General features: G+C 42.7%; 1 protein-coding gene across 5 annotated transcripts in view; it reads left to right on the top strand.

The window, feature by feature from the left end:
* Window positions 1-2,908: 2,908 nt before the first annotated feature.
* LOC104356978 (24-hydroxycholesterol 7-alpha-hydroxylase) overlaps window positions 2,909-16,471 on the top strand; it is a 38,995-nt gene continuing 25,432 nt past the window's right edge. For 3 of the 5 annotated variants that reach the window (XR_004408886.2, XR_004408885.2, XM_033005003.2), the window contains exons 1-5: window positions 2,909-3,207; window positions 9,927-10,062; window positions 11,368-11,542; window positions 13,566-13,715; window positions 14,533-14,626. Coding sequence is in view for 2 of the 5 variants with exons in the window: in XM_033005003.2 (XP_032860894.1) it covers window positions 2,965-3,207; window positions 9,927-10,062; window positions 11,368-11,542; window positions 13,566-13,715; window positions 14,533-14,626 (798 nt within the window). In the remaining 3 variants the exon portion in view is untranslated. The remainder of the gene's footprint in view (window positions 3,208-9,926; window positions 10,063-11,367; window positions 11,543-13,565; window positions 13,716-14,532; window positions 14,627-16,471) is intronic. The other 2 variants (XR_004408887.1, XM_009962324.3) reach the window with 1 other exon arrangement.

Here is a 16,471-nt window from a genome sequence, read left to right on the forward strand (position 1 = left end):
GACAGTTTATGCAATCTGCTGTTGTTGTGCTTTCCTCCATTGCTATTCTCCAGGCTTGGGTCAGCTTGTGCTGCTATGTATCAGCCTGTATATCATCAATTCATAATATAGGTTGGAGAGGACCCCTAGAGGTCGTCTAACACAATCCTCTGCTCAGAGCAGGGATAGCTTCAGACCTGCATCAAGTTGCCCAAGGTCTTGTTTGGCAACCTTCTGAAAACCTCCAAGGATGGGGATTTCACAACCACAGCCTGCTCTGGTGCTTAACCACTTTGTGAACATTTTTTCCTTATATTGTCAGAATTTCTCACCTTGAATTCTATGTCCGTTGCCTTTCATCCGTTACATGTACACCTCTGGGGACCCTCTCACTCTGTCTTCTCTATAACCATGCTTTAGGGGATGGAAAACAACAACTATATCTCTCCTTAAAATAAACCCCAGAACATTGCAGCATCCTATGGAGAGAGCAGCTCTCCATGGTGATTTTAAGTCTGGGGAAATAAGTGCTTTTTTTAAAACAGACTGATTTGGGAATGGCAGTGAGGTAAAATTTTCTCTTCCCACAGGATTTTTGAAATGAGCCTGACCTGGAGATGGACACTTGTGTGGACAGATCTGTGATTTGTGGAGCAGAGAAGGGACAGTGCCCACGGAGGTCCATCAAACAGCTAGAGTTTATATATCCCCAAATCCTGATGGAGACAGCTCGAGCAGAGAGGACCTTTCCTGTTTATTTATTTCAGTTTTCAGGGAGACAGCATTTTCTGGTTTCTGTTCAGAGCGAGTTTGATCAAAGGTTGCATATTCAGGGAGGGAGCGTGGTGGAAACACAGCAGCAGGGTTTGCGAGGGCTGTGTGCTGCCAGAGAAAGGCAACCAAACTGCCCCAGTCCTCTCACCTGCTCCCATCAGTGGTGACTCAGTTCACATCAAGAAGACGATAAAGTAGTATCTGCCCAGCACTAGGACTTAGTCTGAGGAAAGCTTGTTAGTGACTATCACACCATCACACCGGTGTGTCCTCCTCACAACAGTGCCTTTCAGTAGCATCTCGTGTCTTTCACCAAATTGTGCCTCAGAAACAGAAGCTAAACAACCAAAAAAAAAAGTCCAAAACAAAGACAAAAGCCTTTAATGAATGTCTTCACAGAGGTTTGAGGGCTTGTCCTACCTGTATACATAGCTCACTTAAACTTACTACTCAGGCTGTGCATATAATGAAAATATACTCAAATATTACAAGGCCTTTAGCTCTCTTATCACTTTACCCCTTTGTAGGAAAAAGAAAGAATTTAATGGGTAAAATAAAACCAGAAAATAAACATACAAAAAGCTGCGATAGCTAAACAGAGAAGCGTAGTAATACTAGAGTTAAAAGTGATTTATCGGTTTCTTCCAGACAGTTTGTGGAGATCCACATCCTACTTGTCACAGTTGACATATTTGGGCTTGTTCTGCACCTGTGACCAATGTAGGTGACATCTCAATGTATTTCAGCATGACTGTTTAATGAAGGCAATAGATCTGTTTTTCACAGCTCTTAACCTCCTACTATCAGGTGTATTTCCGCTGTGCTATTTTTACTGTACTGCCTGTCTGCACAGGTACAAAGATTCCTGTCTGTGCACCTGTTCCTGTAGAGGAAGGGACTTAAACTGTATTTGTATAAACCACTTTTAATGTGGCACTTCCTGGTGCTTCACTGGGCTCACTCCAGTCTGTCAGTGTCTCTCTTGCACTGGGGAACCTAGAACTGGACCCAGCACTCTGGATGGATCACTCCAGCACTGAGAAGAGGGGGAGGATCACCTCCCTTGTCCTCCTGACAACTCTTTTCCTAATGCACCCAGGGTGCTACTGAGTGCAAAGGCACATTTCTGACTCATGTTCAACGTGGTTTCCACCAGGACCCCCAGATCTACATAGCTGCTTTCCACACAGCTGGCCCCCAGCCTGTACTGGTACATGGGGCTGTTCCTTGTCAGGGGCAGGACTTGGCATTTCCCTTTGCTGAACTTCGTGAATTCAGTTTTTTGCCAAGAAAGGTTGGACCAGATGATCCTTGAGGTGCACTCCAACCTGGTATTCTATGATTCTGTGATAAGTGTCTGTTTGCCCATTTCTCCAGCCTGTTGATGTTCCTCTAAATGGCAGCACATTCATTTGGTCTATCAACTAACTACTCCTCCTGGTTTTGTACTTTCTTCAGACTTGCTGAGGGTGTGTGGGGGTTAGCTGTGAGAGCACTTCCTAGGTTTTTTTATACTTAGAGAATTCGGTATGTAATTTTGGTGTACTACTTCCACACATGCAAAGAAACCAGTTTGACCTCTCCGAAATGTCTTCTGACATTGCAGTGATATTATTGGGACCAACAGCAGGTTTTGAATTCTCAGTTCAACCTCTGAAGCCTTTCTCTGCTCCTCAGACACTGGACACACATCTAGCCTTTAATGAGATGATCTCAGACAGGTGAGAGATACCTTTCAGAAGCCTTACTACTTCAGGTGATGCCTGCAGAAGTTTCTTGCCATCTGCCTTGCTGAAAGCTAAATGTCTGCAAATCATAGCCTCTCTGCTTGGTAATTTGATATTGCCAAAAAAATGTTTGTTTGTTTTTTTTTTTTAACTGAAGAAAGTGACGCACAGTGTCCCTGACCGCTCGGGTAGCCTTCCAGCAATGGGTGCAAAGTTCAGGGGTTTGTCGCAGCAACATCTAAGTTTTGTAAGCCGTGGAGTTGGTCCTCATCCCAGAGTGGAGGAGAATTGGCTCTGCCTTTTCCAAAACAAGGGCTTGCCCCTGGGCTGCTTGGTGCTTTGACATCTTGTCTCCATGGCAGTGATCAGCTGGCAGGACTGATAAAAAAGGCTCTATTCACTGACTCGGGTAATCGCGGCCAGCGCGGCCGTGCTGGGCGCTGCGGCAGGCAGAGCAGCTGCTGTGGCAGGCAGCAGAGGCAAAATGGCTCTTGCTGTCCTTCTGGCAGCAATCCTGGGACTTCTTATTGTCAAGGCTGTTTTGTTTCAGCTGAGAAACCCGAGCTCCCCTCCTTGCATCGGGAGCTGGATCCCTTGGTTTGGAGCTGCGTTTCAGTTCGGGAAAGCTCCTCTGGAGTTTATAGAGCGAGCTAGAAGCAAGGTAATGGCTGTGGTGGCGTGCCTGCTTGTGGGTGTGTGCTCAGGGTGGCTGCCTGCAAGGGGAAAGGCGAGAAGAAACTTCTACATTAAGTTAGCCCCTTTCCTGCCGTGTTTTATAACATTAGGAGCATTTATCTGGTGAAGGATCAACTTTGTACCAGTAACATTGTTAAGTTGTAGATCAGATTTAGGCATCATCTCTGTGCTGTGATCATCCTGTTTGGACCCAGCACCTCTGCTGTTTTGCTTTTACAGACTAGTTACGTGATAATCTTGGTTTGGGATAATATGGAAAGCCTTATGCCAGGCACTGGGACCAGGAGACTGATTATTTGTGTGCCTAAAGTTAGGTGAGATTTCTGAGTACCAGCTGGTGTCCCTCAACATTCGAGAGAGATACAGGCATGCTTGTCAGGCAACTTTTTCCATCCTAAAAAGCTTACCGAAGACAAGAGTGAAGATTTACCCCCGGCCATGCCTTTCTTTCTCTATGTCTGTCTGATAGAGCCGAAATGATTAATTTAGATTAGATGCTTAATTTCTAGGCAGCTAATACTAACTGACATAAAACCCGTCTTCCTGTTTTCATTCAGTGATATCACCTGTGACTGATGCAAAATATAGTCAGCCTCAAGTGTTCAATACTGAAGGATCACACAGCCCACTACTTGCAAAAAACAGCTAAAAATTAAACCACTGTAGCATCCTGACAGTTGAAAACATATTAAGAAATACTGGCTGCTTAAAATTTGCTTTCTCGTTTTGAACTGTTATATTTCATACTTTAAGTACTTCTTTGCAGCCATGGTTGTTATAAACTTGTGTTAAATGAAAGCAGAGATTCAAGTATGATCAGCTGAAGTATGAGGTGTAAGAACTTCAAAAGCTGTCAATCTTGCATTAAAGCACATTGGATGCACTACAGAGTAAGCTCATGTGTACAATCAGTTCCTTGGCTTCTTTGAGCTTACCAGGACAGTTTTAAGCTTATATTACCATGTCTTTCCTGTATCTTTCATCTATACATACCATGATCAGTTGTTTGTTCATTCATCTTAGGGCAGAAATGTAGGGCTGGAATAAAACTCATTCCAGTTCGTTCTCCTGCTATTTCAGAAACCATTCCGTATAATCCTTCAAATAAACTGACCAAGCCTCACTTAAAAAGAAGCCAATCATAATATTTCTTTGACACTTCTGATATGATACTGTTAGAGAATCTCCTTGTTCTATTGAAAACGTATCCTGGTGGCAACCAGATTAAAGCAGCCTGCCAAACTGTCCTTTCCAGTGCAATGCCTTTTGGAGACAGATGTGTCACCATGACTTAGGCTTGCTTTAGTTGCATTTTTTCCCAGGAAGCTTTTAACAAAATTTCTTAGATGGAATTTTAAAACAAACCTGAAAGAAGAATCCTTTTTAGGGGTTCATTCACAGACTGAATGAGCAAAACTTTTACGTACTATAGAATGTATTGAAGTACAAATGCAATCTTACTGGCTCTGGGTCCATTAATTTCGATGTTCGTTTGCCTGGAGGCCCTCTAGGCCACTGTTGGTGCTACGGCAGCTGCTGCAGCCTCTGAACACACCAGAAACACCTGAGGGACTTTATAAACCCCCGGTCTGGCTGGGACAGAAACTATAAGAAGAAACATTTTCAAGAGGAGAAAACTTGAAATAAGGCAAAGCAGAAAGAGAAGGCTTTCTTACATATCTCCCCTTTACTGTGTGTTTGCAGATAGGACCTTTCCTTTGAGTTTCAGCACCTCAGTGTCTTTATGAGTTGTGACCTCTCCCTGTGGTTCCCCTGGGCCAAGAGGGACCTTTCATCCATTGCCCCCAGGCTGCCTGCCTGCAGCAGGATCATCTGTCTCCCTGCCCCTGGAGAGGGCTTGTCTTGTCTGTCTGTCTGTCTGTCTGTCTGTCTGTCTCCTACACTGGCACCATGTGCTGAGGCCAGGAAATACAAGCCTTTTCCTGCCTGCTCCCTTTTAAAGGAGTATCATAGTACAGCCAAAGAAAACAGGTGCCTCTGCCAAAGGGGTCATTAACAGGCATTACAAGGGCTGCAAAATACATCTGCAATAATTCCAAGCTCCTTAATATTGCCAGAAGGTAAAGTGTCCTTAGTATGAGCAAACTGCCTCATAAAAGTTAGCGAAGAAACAGGCTCCAGGCAGTGTGAAACCTCTTCAGCTCCATAGGGTCGTTACCTTCAGAGGAAACTTTTGCAATTAGAAAATTCCTCCCCTGGATTACTCCTTCAGTCTGTCAAAGTGATGCTAATTTCTTTTTCTTTCTTAAGGAGTTAGCTTTCTTATTATTGTCCCTTTTGTGTATATCCCTCACTGCTTTTTCTCTCAAGCCCTGGAGTAACACACCAGGCTTCCACTGCTTCCAGCCAGCACTTTGCTTGAAGGTCATTATTTCTGTTTTCCTCCTACAAGAGAAGATGTGGGCTGGAAGAATTGTCTGGTTTTCCCCTTGTGTCACCAGTGGGTCTAAGAAAAGAAAGATCCCCTGCTAATTAAATATTTAATCTCTGGTCTAATAAAAGATACCACCTCTTCCTCCTGAAGCTGCCTGGATATTTAAAGAGGTTTTGCAGGCAGTCTGAGATGGGCAAGGTGGGTAACCAGAGCCACCATGCAACATAAAATACAGGTAGAGCTGCTTAATGAGGGGTTCAAACAATATGGTTTCCCACTTTACCTGGCAGACATGATAAGAGTTAATAAATTTCAAATGCTTCTCACCAGTTTGCTAATTAAACTAACAAGAAAAGTTCAGTTAAACCCATGAGATTGTTCATCCCTGCTGTGTGGCCCTGTGGGTCCATACCTCACTCTCAGTGTGTTGACTGTGTTTGGGACGTGGTGCCATGTCTCAGGACTCAGGTAGATGCCTCTCAGCCTTCCTCTCTGTGTGTGGTTGCGTGAGGGATGGCTTGCCGGGTTACATGACAGGGGACAGGCGTCCTGCATGAGGTTTGGTGGAGGGGGAACAAGCTGGAGAAGAGGACAAGGCTTCTGCTGGAGCGTTTCTGAAGACAGTGTCCACAGATGAATCACTAACGGTTTGTGACCCTGGTCCCGTGCACAGAAGACCAAAATGCTAAAGTCCCTGAGATGAGAGGAGATATGGCATTGAATTTGTGTGTGTGTGCATGCCAAGGGAGAGAAAACCAGCCCAGTGCCCCTAGATCCCACCATGAGTCTTGACATGACTGCAGCTGTCTCAATCCAGAGTGGTTGATCCCTGCCTGGCTGCGCCCTTGGGAAAAATGTCTGTTTCCCCAATTTCCTTCCTGTGGGATTTTGGAGAACATCCTTTTGAAGTTTTTTTTGTTTCTCTGGAGTGTTACTTTCATGTGAGCTCAGATCTCCCTCTTATCATTACACTGCTGTTTTGTATGGTGTTTCCCAGTCTTTGGGAAAGAAAAAAACTTTCATAAGTGAAAGCAGCTTCACAAGTACTAAATCCTAACAGGATTTTTGTTTTGCTTTCTCGATCTCTGTATGTTATCAGGTCTTCTTAAGCACTCAGACGGAGCAGTCAACTGGGACACAGTGTTGGCAGGCAATGCCCACGCTCTGTTGGTACCCACCCATAACACAGTAATGGTAAAATGCAGAGCTGCTTGACAGCTCATTCCAGTAGCTGATTTCATGACTGCTAGAACATCAGCATAATTATACCAGGACAGGTGAAAAGTCTGTTTATTCAGGTGTCTGTCTCAAATAGCAGCTGTTAGTAGATGCTCAGTAACAGGGTGTAGGGAGCACAGCCAGGTGAGAGTGCTCAGCCTTCTGCTTTTCCTTCTCAGCTTCTGGCTGTCAACAGTTTAGGGACTTCCTAGGCTGGAATTGGCATCCAGATGATCTGACTGTGATAGCCTAATCCTTTTTTCACCCTGTACATAATTTTGGCTTCCACTGCATCCCACAGCACCGAATCTTATAATTTAACCATGAACCGTATGAAGAAAGCTAGCTTCTAATAGGTGCCCATTAGCTTTTACATGATGAGAAACTGGGAATAATTATTCTTTTTTCACCTTTCCTGGGATCTAAGTCCACTTAGTCTTCTTTTATTGAAACTTTCATTCATGCTTCTTGTCCATTCCTTTGCCTTTTCTAGCTCAGTATATCGTGCTGAGGTGGAATGGGCAGAGACACACATTACATTGAAGGTGTAAGCACAGGATGGATTTAGATATTTGCTGTCCTTTCTCCACTCTTTTCCTAGCAAGATGAAAACTCTAAATTAATTATTAGCACTTGTAGAATAGATCTTGGGGTCATTTCAGAATGTGATTCTTCTAGGTCTTCTTCTGTGATGTTTCTAGGTCTCCTCATAGTTCAGACTCCCGAGAGACTCCAGTTTGTGTGCAAACTTTTAATTCCTTCTTCTAAGGAATGAATTAGGAATATGTTTAAGGCCACACATCCTTATGTCTTCCTAAAAGCTGTATTGGGCTCTTCTTCAGCCTAAACATCCTATTTATCCACTACTAACTCTGATCTTTGATAACACTTGTAAAAATTTGCTGAGTACTGGAATAACTCTTTGAGACTTCCCAGGTCCCCCTTTAGAAAGACACCACGTTGACCTGCCCATCCTCCTGTTGCTGAGGGTGATTTAACAGATCACGGTAGGTAGTTCTGCAACTTCACATTTTAATCCCTCTAGAATTTTGAAGTGAAGTATTTATCACTGATTTACCTAGTGCTTGTTTAAGTCTATTCTACTTAATACTTCATTTGAAACAAGGTCTCAGTCCTTCACTCTCAGTGAAAGGCTTCAGGGTGGAACTTGTTTTAAACTGATGTAATCACTAACTCAGATAGCTTCGCCGCTTGGTTTCTTTACACCGTGAGCGTTTATCAGGCTCAGCAACACACTGGGAGACTTCCTGTATCTGGTATGTTCAGAAAAGTCTTTATTATTGGGAATGGGGACTGCCGCGAGTAGTTTGATCCTCAAACTTCCTTTAGTATTTTAATTTCATATTTGATTTATCAGATATCGTATTTATTTGTAATTTCCTGTTTGGACACAAAATTCTTCTTTCTGAAATATATGTCTTTGAATATCCACCATCACTGTGCTGTTCAGTGAAGCTGACTTGTTCTGGAGGTCCTTTATGGAGCTTCTTAAATTTAAATTTTGTTTAATATTAGTTTAATTTTAATTCTTTTAAATAGATTGCAGGAAATTGGATGAGAGTCAAAACCATATTGTTTGCATAGGTGTTTGCAGGTAAGCAAGACGTCCAAACTTTACTGATGGTCAGTGGACACATAGTGAGTCCCATCAGTGGAGTCTAGGGGCAGTTCAGTTCACTTTCAAAAATAGAGGTGTGCAGTAGCTGGTCAGATTAATTGTTTTTTAGGCTCTCCTGACTGCATAGACTCGATCTCTATTGTCTATAATGGAGGCATAGCCATCCTGCTCACAGTGATCATCTAAAGTGTTCCACTCCTTAATTGAGTGCGACCTTAATTGAATAATGAGGTGTTATTGCAGGTTGATACTAGTTTAAATTTAATTTTATCTTAAAATTAGCTTAAGTACATTTTAATGTTAATTTAAAAATTTAAAAAAATATATTTTAAAAACAAACAAAAAATCTATTTTAAAAACAGTGCAAATTCATGGATTGTTATCCAGCCTGATGCTGTTATCCATAAAAAAGCAACCTTAGCAATTTAGCTATTATCAAACCAATATTTTATTTATTATCACCCAGAGAGTTTAAACAGTCATTCTTTCTTTAATAATTTACAGTTGAAGGACACAATCAAAAATCAACTGATATCAAGAGGAATCTTTTCTTTGGCTTCAAAGAGCTTTTGATGAAGCAGGCTTTACAATACAGACACAGACAACAAAAGAAATGGTTAAAGTCAATGGCATAAACCATGTGAGCAAGGTGGATTCAAGGCTTTTCAGTACTCCAAATAGATCAACAGAAAATATTTTCTCACCCTTGTCAGCAATGTAACCTGGAAAAGAAAATCAAGGTCCTTGCTGTGTCTAGAGACTTTATGAAACCCTAAACTGTTCCGTATGTACAATAACTTTGCCAAAAGAAGGTGGTCTGCATATAAATGTAAATGCTGGGCTTTTCATTTCCAAGAATTTTACCTGTGAGCAGAAATTGCCTTGACTAAGAAAAAGATGCTAGAGGTGCTTCATTTCCTAATTTTGATTTTTTTATGTCTAAATCTGACAGCCAGTAGATATTAATTGCACAATTGTTTCCTAGTTTAGAGTATCTACAGATATCAGTGATCTTTTTCATAATGTAGGAATTCAGAAGTGAATACTTATTGCTGAAAGTTTTGAGAGGGCTCTAGGATTAAGGGAAAATGAGAGATTGATTTATGGCATCATAAACTTTCCCTGAACATAAGTCTCAAAAACTCCATCTATTCTGCTGAAAACTTATTAGCTATTTTGATATTAATCTTTCAACACCTGTACAAGAAAGAAATCGTTGGTATTAGCAGAACCTTTAAACTAGAAAATAAAATAAAATAAAATAAAAAAAAACCACAACAAGAGGTCAGGCAGGCCCCTGTGATGTTCCCTTCTGGTCTGTAAGTCTATGAATTTTCATCTGATTCATGTTCAACTTCATGCACTTCTGAGCCAAGGTGTACAGAGAGCAGGAAGGTCCATGTCCTCCCTCCTGACCTCTCAGCAGCCCCGAAATCCTGCTGGGGCTCCCGTCAAATGTGCTAACAGTACAGTAATATGAAATCTTTGTTTGTTCCAGCATGGACCTGTATTCACAATATTCGCTTTGGGAAAACGGTTTACTTTTGTGACTGAGGAGGAAGGAACGGAAGCATTTTTTAAATCTAAAAACTTAAATTTTGAACAGGCAGTACAACAAGCTGTTGAGAATGCAGGTAAATGAGACCTAAATCTTTTTAAATGGAAATCAAATCTAACCCAGGAAAATTAAATCTTAATCCAAAGCCCACTGGCTTTTGATCATGCCTTAAATGCTTATCTTAACCCATGACCATGCTACAAAATGAAGGTGAAATGAAATTCCTTCATGTGGAACCAGCACAGTAAGCCTGCAAAGTGATCTGGATGCAGTTTCAGATGATCAAAGATTTCTCAACCAGGGACTGTTACTACTTTTATCATCAAGCAATGCCAGTTTGTGATCAGGTCCTTTTCTGCAGCTAAACACTCCACCTATGTGTACCAGGTTTGGAGCAATAGTATGTTGTCCTATCACTTAATTTGAAAATCAGCTTGTAGCAATAATTAGTTGTTACCCTGCAGTACAACAGTCATTAGAAAGGGATGAGGTATATATCCCAACCACAGTGGCATGCTCTGTCAGCTCATGTGCTTATATCCCTGTGGAATCGCAAGGATACGAATTCTTTGAGTAGTTTGGCATTTTGGGACTGTGAAATGAGAGAGGAGCAAGTTGGCAGAGAGATTAAATCCCAGAATCCCTGTGGCTGGAATGCACTGCTGGAGATTGCCTAGTCCAAGCCCCTGCTTGGAGCAATGTCAGTGACAGCAGGTTGCTCAGGGCAGCGTCCAGTTGGGTTTTGAGTATCTCCAAGGATGGAGACTCCTCAACATCTTTGGGCAGCCCGTTCCTGTGCTTGACCATCCTCATAATAAAAATTTTCCTATGTCTCAGTGGAATCTCCTGTATTCCCATTTGTGCCCATTGCCTCCTGCCCTGAGAAGAGCCTGACCTCATCTTCTTTACTCTCACCACCAGATATTTATCCACACTGATAAGATCCCCCCCGAGCCTTCTCTTCCCCAGGGTGAACAGTCCCAGCTCTCTCAGCCTCTCCTGGTATGACTGAGGGGATGTACTGCTATAGCATGAAGACCCAAACTGTTTTTTCTTGGGTTATTTTTCATTTCAGTCAGTTTTGTGGAGTGCATGCACATCTCTCTACATCCACACTGAAGCTGGGGGGAAGTTTCTGGTTTGTTGATTTTGACACTGAAAGCTTCAGAAGGCAGGAAGATGTTACATAGACTGGTAGAAGCAGTGGGCTCACCAAAATCTTTACAGGGTTAGAAGGAAGCTTTCTGGGAATTTCACTCTAGGAAAATGAGAGTTAAGGCATTTAAATTAAAGTCACAAGTTATGTGTAAAATTTTTCACTCTTTCAGTGAAAATCTACTTCATCTATTTCCAAAACTTCTCTGTTTCTTTTTGTATTTAGTTTCTGTCCCTGCAGAAGCATTTTATCAGAACCATGGTAACCTCTACAGCATGATGAAGGGAAAAATGGGTCCTTCTAATCTGCACATGTTCACAGGCACTTTGTGTAAGGAACTACATGAGCACATGGCACATCTGGGCACGGAGGGTACTGGTGACCTCAATGACCTGGTAAGGTAAGGGAATTTTGCAGCACATCTGTAATGCACAGTTATTCTATATGAGAGCAGAGATGTTACTGTAAAGCTGGTGGAGCTCAGGCTCTCAAGTCTTAGAAAAGCTGTGTCAGGATATTCATCACTGCTTCCCAGTTTCAGATGGGTCACAGAGTGGGTAGGGTTGCATCTAAAGGTGTTTCGGCTAGGAGAGACATCTGAATTACCTATTTGAAAAAAAAAAAAAAAAAAAAAAAAGAATACATAGCATCTTCCAACACACCCTGTTTTCCAAAAGATGGGATAAAAGCTTTACATGTTTATAAAGAACATATGAACAGACAAAATGCTTGATCTTCAGCAGGATAAAAACATTCCCTGCATGTTTTCAGACAAGCCTAGCCCAAAACTTAAATAAGACTTCTGCAGCTGACTTTGCTGCCAGAACTTCATCCTTCGTGTAAAAAAAATCCCTTTACCGACAGTTTCATGTGACAACAACATAGCTTTCAACTCCCTCTTTCTTCCTGATCTGGGACAACACCTGTATCTTGCCTGTCCATCAGAACTACATGTTGAATACTGCCTTTGGCTGGGACCTGTCTCTAAGACCTCACATCCAGGTTGTCTTTTGCTGAGTTTTTCTGCATAATATATCTAAGATACAGCTTTTTACTGCAGCTAAACCACTGAGCACCTGTCACCTCAATTACTGCACTGGGGAAAAATGTGGGGGAAGGGCTTTGAAACCTCCCAGCCCTCAGTGCCATTGGTCTCAATAATGGGGTGACAAACCCCCACATCCCATGGTGTTCCCCCACCCGTCTTCTGAGATCAACATCACATCTGATTCTTGTGAAAAAACACAGTCATTGAATCTGTAGCGTGCTACGCCACTCTCTGGTATGCTAATATTGGCTCACCTTTTCTTGCTACTGCCCTGTCTGAATCCATCTCTGATCTTTCACCTGGGCTCAAGTTTCTGAGGTCAGGGACGGACCTGTTGTTCTGTGCTGTACTGGCACCAGCACAGACCGTGGTCCACAACATGGCTTGGGCACCCATGGTGGCATGGGTGTACAAGGCATACCTGAAGCATGCATGGCTTCCTGCTGCATCCCTGCTGCAGCCTTGAGGAGCAGGGCATTCTTCCCACTACCATGGCTGTCATGGACACTGGTCATCAAATCCAAATCAGCTGCTATTTGTCTAAAATTTTTTAAAAAGTCATAGACTAGATGATAAACTACAGAGTCTGTAAGAGTCATCCACAGTAAATCTGTGCTAAGTGTGATCTATTCTTATGGTTTTGCCAGACAACACAGGATAGAAGAATTGGAATGCAATGTCCTGGATAATTGTTATTTAGCTGCCTCAAAATTAAATCCATAGAGCCAGCAGGTGGCTCCATCTTCCTTATGATCTGTAGAAAAGCAAGAAAGTGACAGAGCCATTGACTGAAATATGTGTTTAGCAGTGGCTGGAACCCAGCAAAGACTGCATAAGCTTTTCTTGGGGCTAGAGAGTACAGGTGAAGTGGTCTGAGAAAGGAGCCTGGAGTTTGCACGATAACGGAGGAGCAAACAGGGAAGGAGTGAGACAAAAAGAAAACAAAAAAGCATTGTTCTGTCCAGCAAAGCTGCAGCCAGAGGAAGGATTTCTTGGGCGTTTGGTTGCAGAAGGGTTTGTGCAATGCCCAGAAGGTCCATGTGGGCTAAGCTGAAATATGAGGGGTGGTTAATGGGAAGAAGGGGACCTCAGTGCCCAGAGCCTTTCTGCCACTGCTCAAGTGGCCAGCCTTAACTGATGAAGTTCAGCCACATGCAGAGGACTAGCCTGAGGTCTGTGTATCTCCCAACCTCTACTTAAAATTGCAATAAGGGTGTGAGTGAGGTACGAGCCTTGTGCCAGCCCTTTCCATAGTGGCATGACATGCGAGTCCCACAGCTTCTACCACTGGCAATACAATTTGCTTCATCCTGACCTCAAACTGCTGCAACAGCTTCTGTATGGGCTGTAAGTCACGAGGATCCTGTCCTTGCAGGCATGTCATGTATCCAGCGGTGGTGAACACATTGTTTGGAAAAGGCATCTGCCCGACAAGTCAGAGTGAAATCAAGGAGTTTGAAGAACATTTTCAGAAGTATGATGAGGACTTTGAATATGCTTCTCAGATGCCCGAGTGCTTCCTGAGGTAACGGAGTGGAGATGATGTGTGTGGTGTACCCATAACAGGCATTTTGCTTGCTGGGATATCAACCACAAGAGACATTTCCCCTGGAAGAAGATGCACTGTCTTTATTGATGGTGCATCCTTGGGTCAGGCAGGCTTTCAGCTAGGTGCTTCAAAAATGTTCTGACCTTGTCTCATGCATTTTCCTGGCATAGAGCAGAAACAACCTTGCTTAGGTGAACAGGGTCCAGCTTGGACCTGTCAGGGAGCAGCAGAACTGGGCAAAGGGCAAAGGCCTGAGCCTAAATGTGAGTCCCAAGCTGAGGGGGTCCCCAACAAGGCACCTCTCTGCTCTTTCCCACACCTTAGCTGATTTCCCAGCAGACTGATCTCAGCTTACATGGCTGCACTGTCACAGAGCTGACCTTGGGTAGAAGCAACCAAACTCCAAGGAAGGGAGCCTGTCAGTGCTCTCAGGGCCATGACAGCAGCTTGAGCACCTCAAAATAGCCTTCATAAAGAACTAAGGATGCTCTAAAAATGTGGCCTTTATTCTGTTATGGGAGGTCATTCTTGAAAAGATTGACCTAAGCAATTGTCCAAAGCCACAATGCAAGCCTGTAGTGGAATAGATATGAAAATCTAGGAGTCTTGCAGTCATAGGTCCTGGCTGCAAGATGATGTTGGGCCAACACTACCAACAGTCAGATTGACATCTGACTGGTCATCAGATGACTGCTGCCCATGGAAGAAACCATGGAGTCCTTCTCATGGAAAAGAAAATGTTGGGTTGTGCTGCCTCAGTTAAGTTCTACTTGTTTGCTGATTTTCTTTACAGGAACTGGTCTAAATCCAAAAAATGGCTTCTAAAATTATTTGAGAAAGTAGTGTCAGATGCTGAAAGGACCAACCCTTCGGATACCACATCCAAGGTAAATATCTGAGGCTATGAAATAAGACTTCATTATATGTTCTGACTGAAGGAACGGAGGGCAGGAATTAATCAAATCACAGAATACCAGGTTGGAAGGGACCTCAAAGATCATCTGGTCGAACCTTTCTTGGCTAAAACACACTCTAGACAAGATGGCCCAGCACCCTGTCCAGCTGAATCTTAAAGGTGTCCAATGTTGGGGAATTCACCACTTCCCTGCAGAGAATATTCCAGTAGCTGACTGTTGTCATTGTGAAATATTTTATTCTTGTGTCCAGTCAGAATCTCCCCAGGAGTAACTTGTACCCATTACCATGTGACTCCCTGTAAAGGAGTCTCCATCTGCTTTGTAACCACCCTTTAAATACTGGAACATGGTGATAAGGTCTCCCCTAAGCCTTCTCTTCTCAAGACTGAACAAATGTAATTCTCCTAGCCTTTCCTTATATGATGGGCTTCCCAGTCCTTTGATCATCCTTGTGCACCCTCTCCACGCCGTCTGCATATTTTTTGTATAGCAGGGACCAAAATTGAACACGCTGAATTATTTCAGTACTGGAAGAAAGAAGCCAAATATGTCAGCTTCAATAGCTGTACCTTAATTGTCCAGTATTGCTGTCACCTGCATTAGGACAGACCCATAATTTTGAGTCCTACTCCTCAATTTAGTTTATTTACTACAATTCTGAGAATTGACATCTTCCTCTGAGGAATTTTAAGCCAGGGGTTCAGAGCTATGACCCACCGCCAGCCTCTGGTATTGCAGTTGCAATGAGCAGTTGAAAGAGGTGAGAGAAAGACCTCTTCAGTTGTTTCTCTGAGGGCACTGCACTGTGAAATTTCAAAACCTTACATGTACTATTTTTAAACCCTGGTGTAGAGTGAGCAGATCCTCCAGCAGCCAGACTAGTAGAAAATAGCAGATTACTGGATTGGAAGCCAAGTACCCTAAATATTGATCGTGTCAAAGCTGTGATAAGTTGTCCCCCTGGTTATTCTCCTTAGCTATGGCAGGAATTCTGTCTATACAGCTGACAAACACAAGGGCAGACTGGCCTGGGAATTTTGATCTACCAAATGATTACAGAAAAGATCATTAAACAAACCAGGTTCTATTTAGACTTTAAAAGCTTTACATACCACAGTTTCTTTCATAAAATAAACCAGAATAATGGAAAGAAAGAGAGGGCTGGACAGGGGATGGTGGGAGGTAAGAGGTGCGGTAAGTAGGAGGCATGAACTCGGTGTCTTTGATTGGGTGGGAATTTGGAAAAAAGAGTTGTCATTTTTTATGCAAGGTCAGCCTGTTCCCCTCTGAAAAGTAGACAAGAAACTTTGCCTTGGCTGCATGGTTGCCCTGTATTTAAGGAAATATTATAAACAAAAGCTGATTCTAGAACATTACACAGTTGCTATAGTTTCAAAGAATATTGAGCTGTTGAAATCACTGATTAGGTCACTAACAGAGCACCAGGAACTAGGGAGTTCGCTGATATATCAGACCACCTCTTCCTAACAAGCACCCTTCTGACATGAACAGAGAGAACATTTTCTTAATTTCTATTCATTCAACTTGTTCAGTCCCATTTTCAAATTCGTTAAAGCAGAGAAGTAGAGCAGGAATTTAAAAAGAACAGAGATTACTTTTTTATTTCTTCCACATGCAAACAGCAATGGGGAGTGAGGGAACCAAATCCCCCCAAAAATTTAAGAAAATGGAGGCCAGTGTAGGTATTCGGTAGGGATTCACGTGGTGCATTGACTTCTGGCCCTCTGCATATGAATGAGTCTTACTTTCTCTTAAGAGCTGTCATCTCTACTTTGTGACTGCAAAAACCCCATA

The sequence above is a fragment of the Tyto alba genome, unplaced genomic scaffold, assembly GCF_018691265.1.
Source record: "Tyto alba isolate M040663 unplaced genomic scaffold, T.alba_DEE_v4.0 Super-Scaffold_40, whole genome shotgun sequence".
Classification (NCBI taxonomy): Eukaryota; Metazoa; Chordata; class Aves; order Strigiformes; family Tytonidae; genus Tyto; species Tyto alba.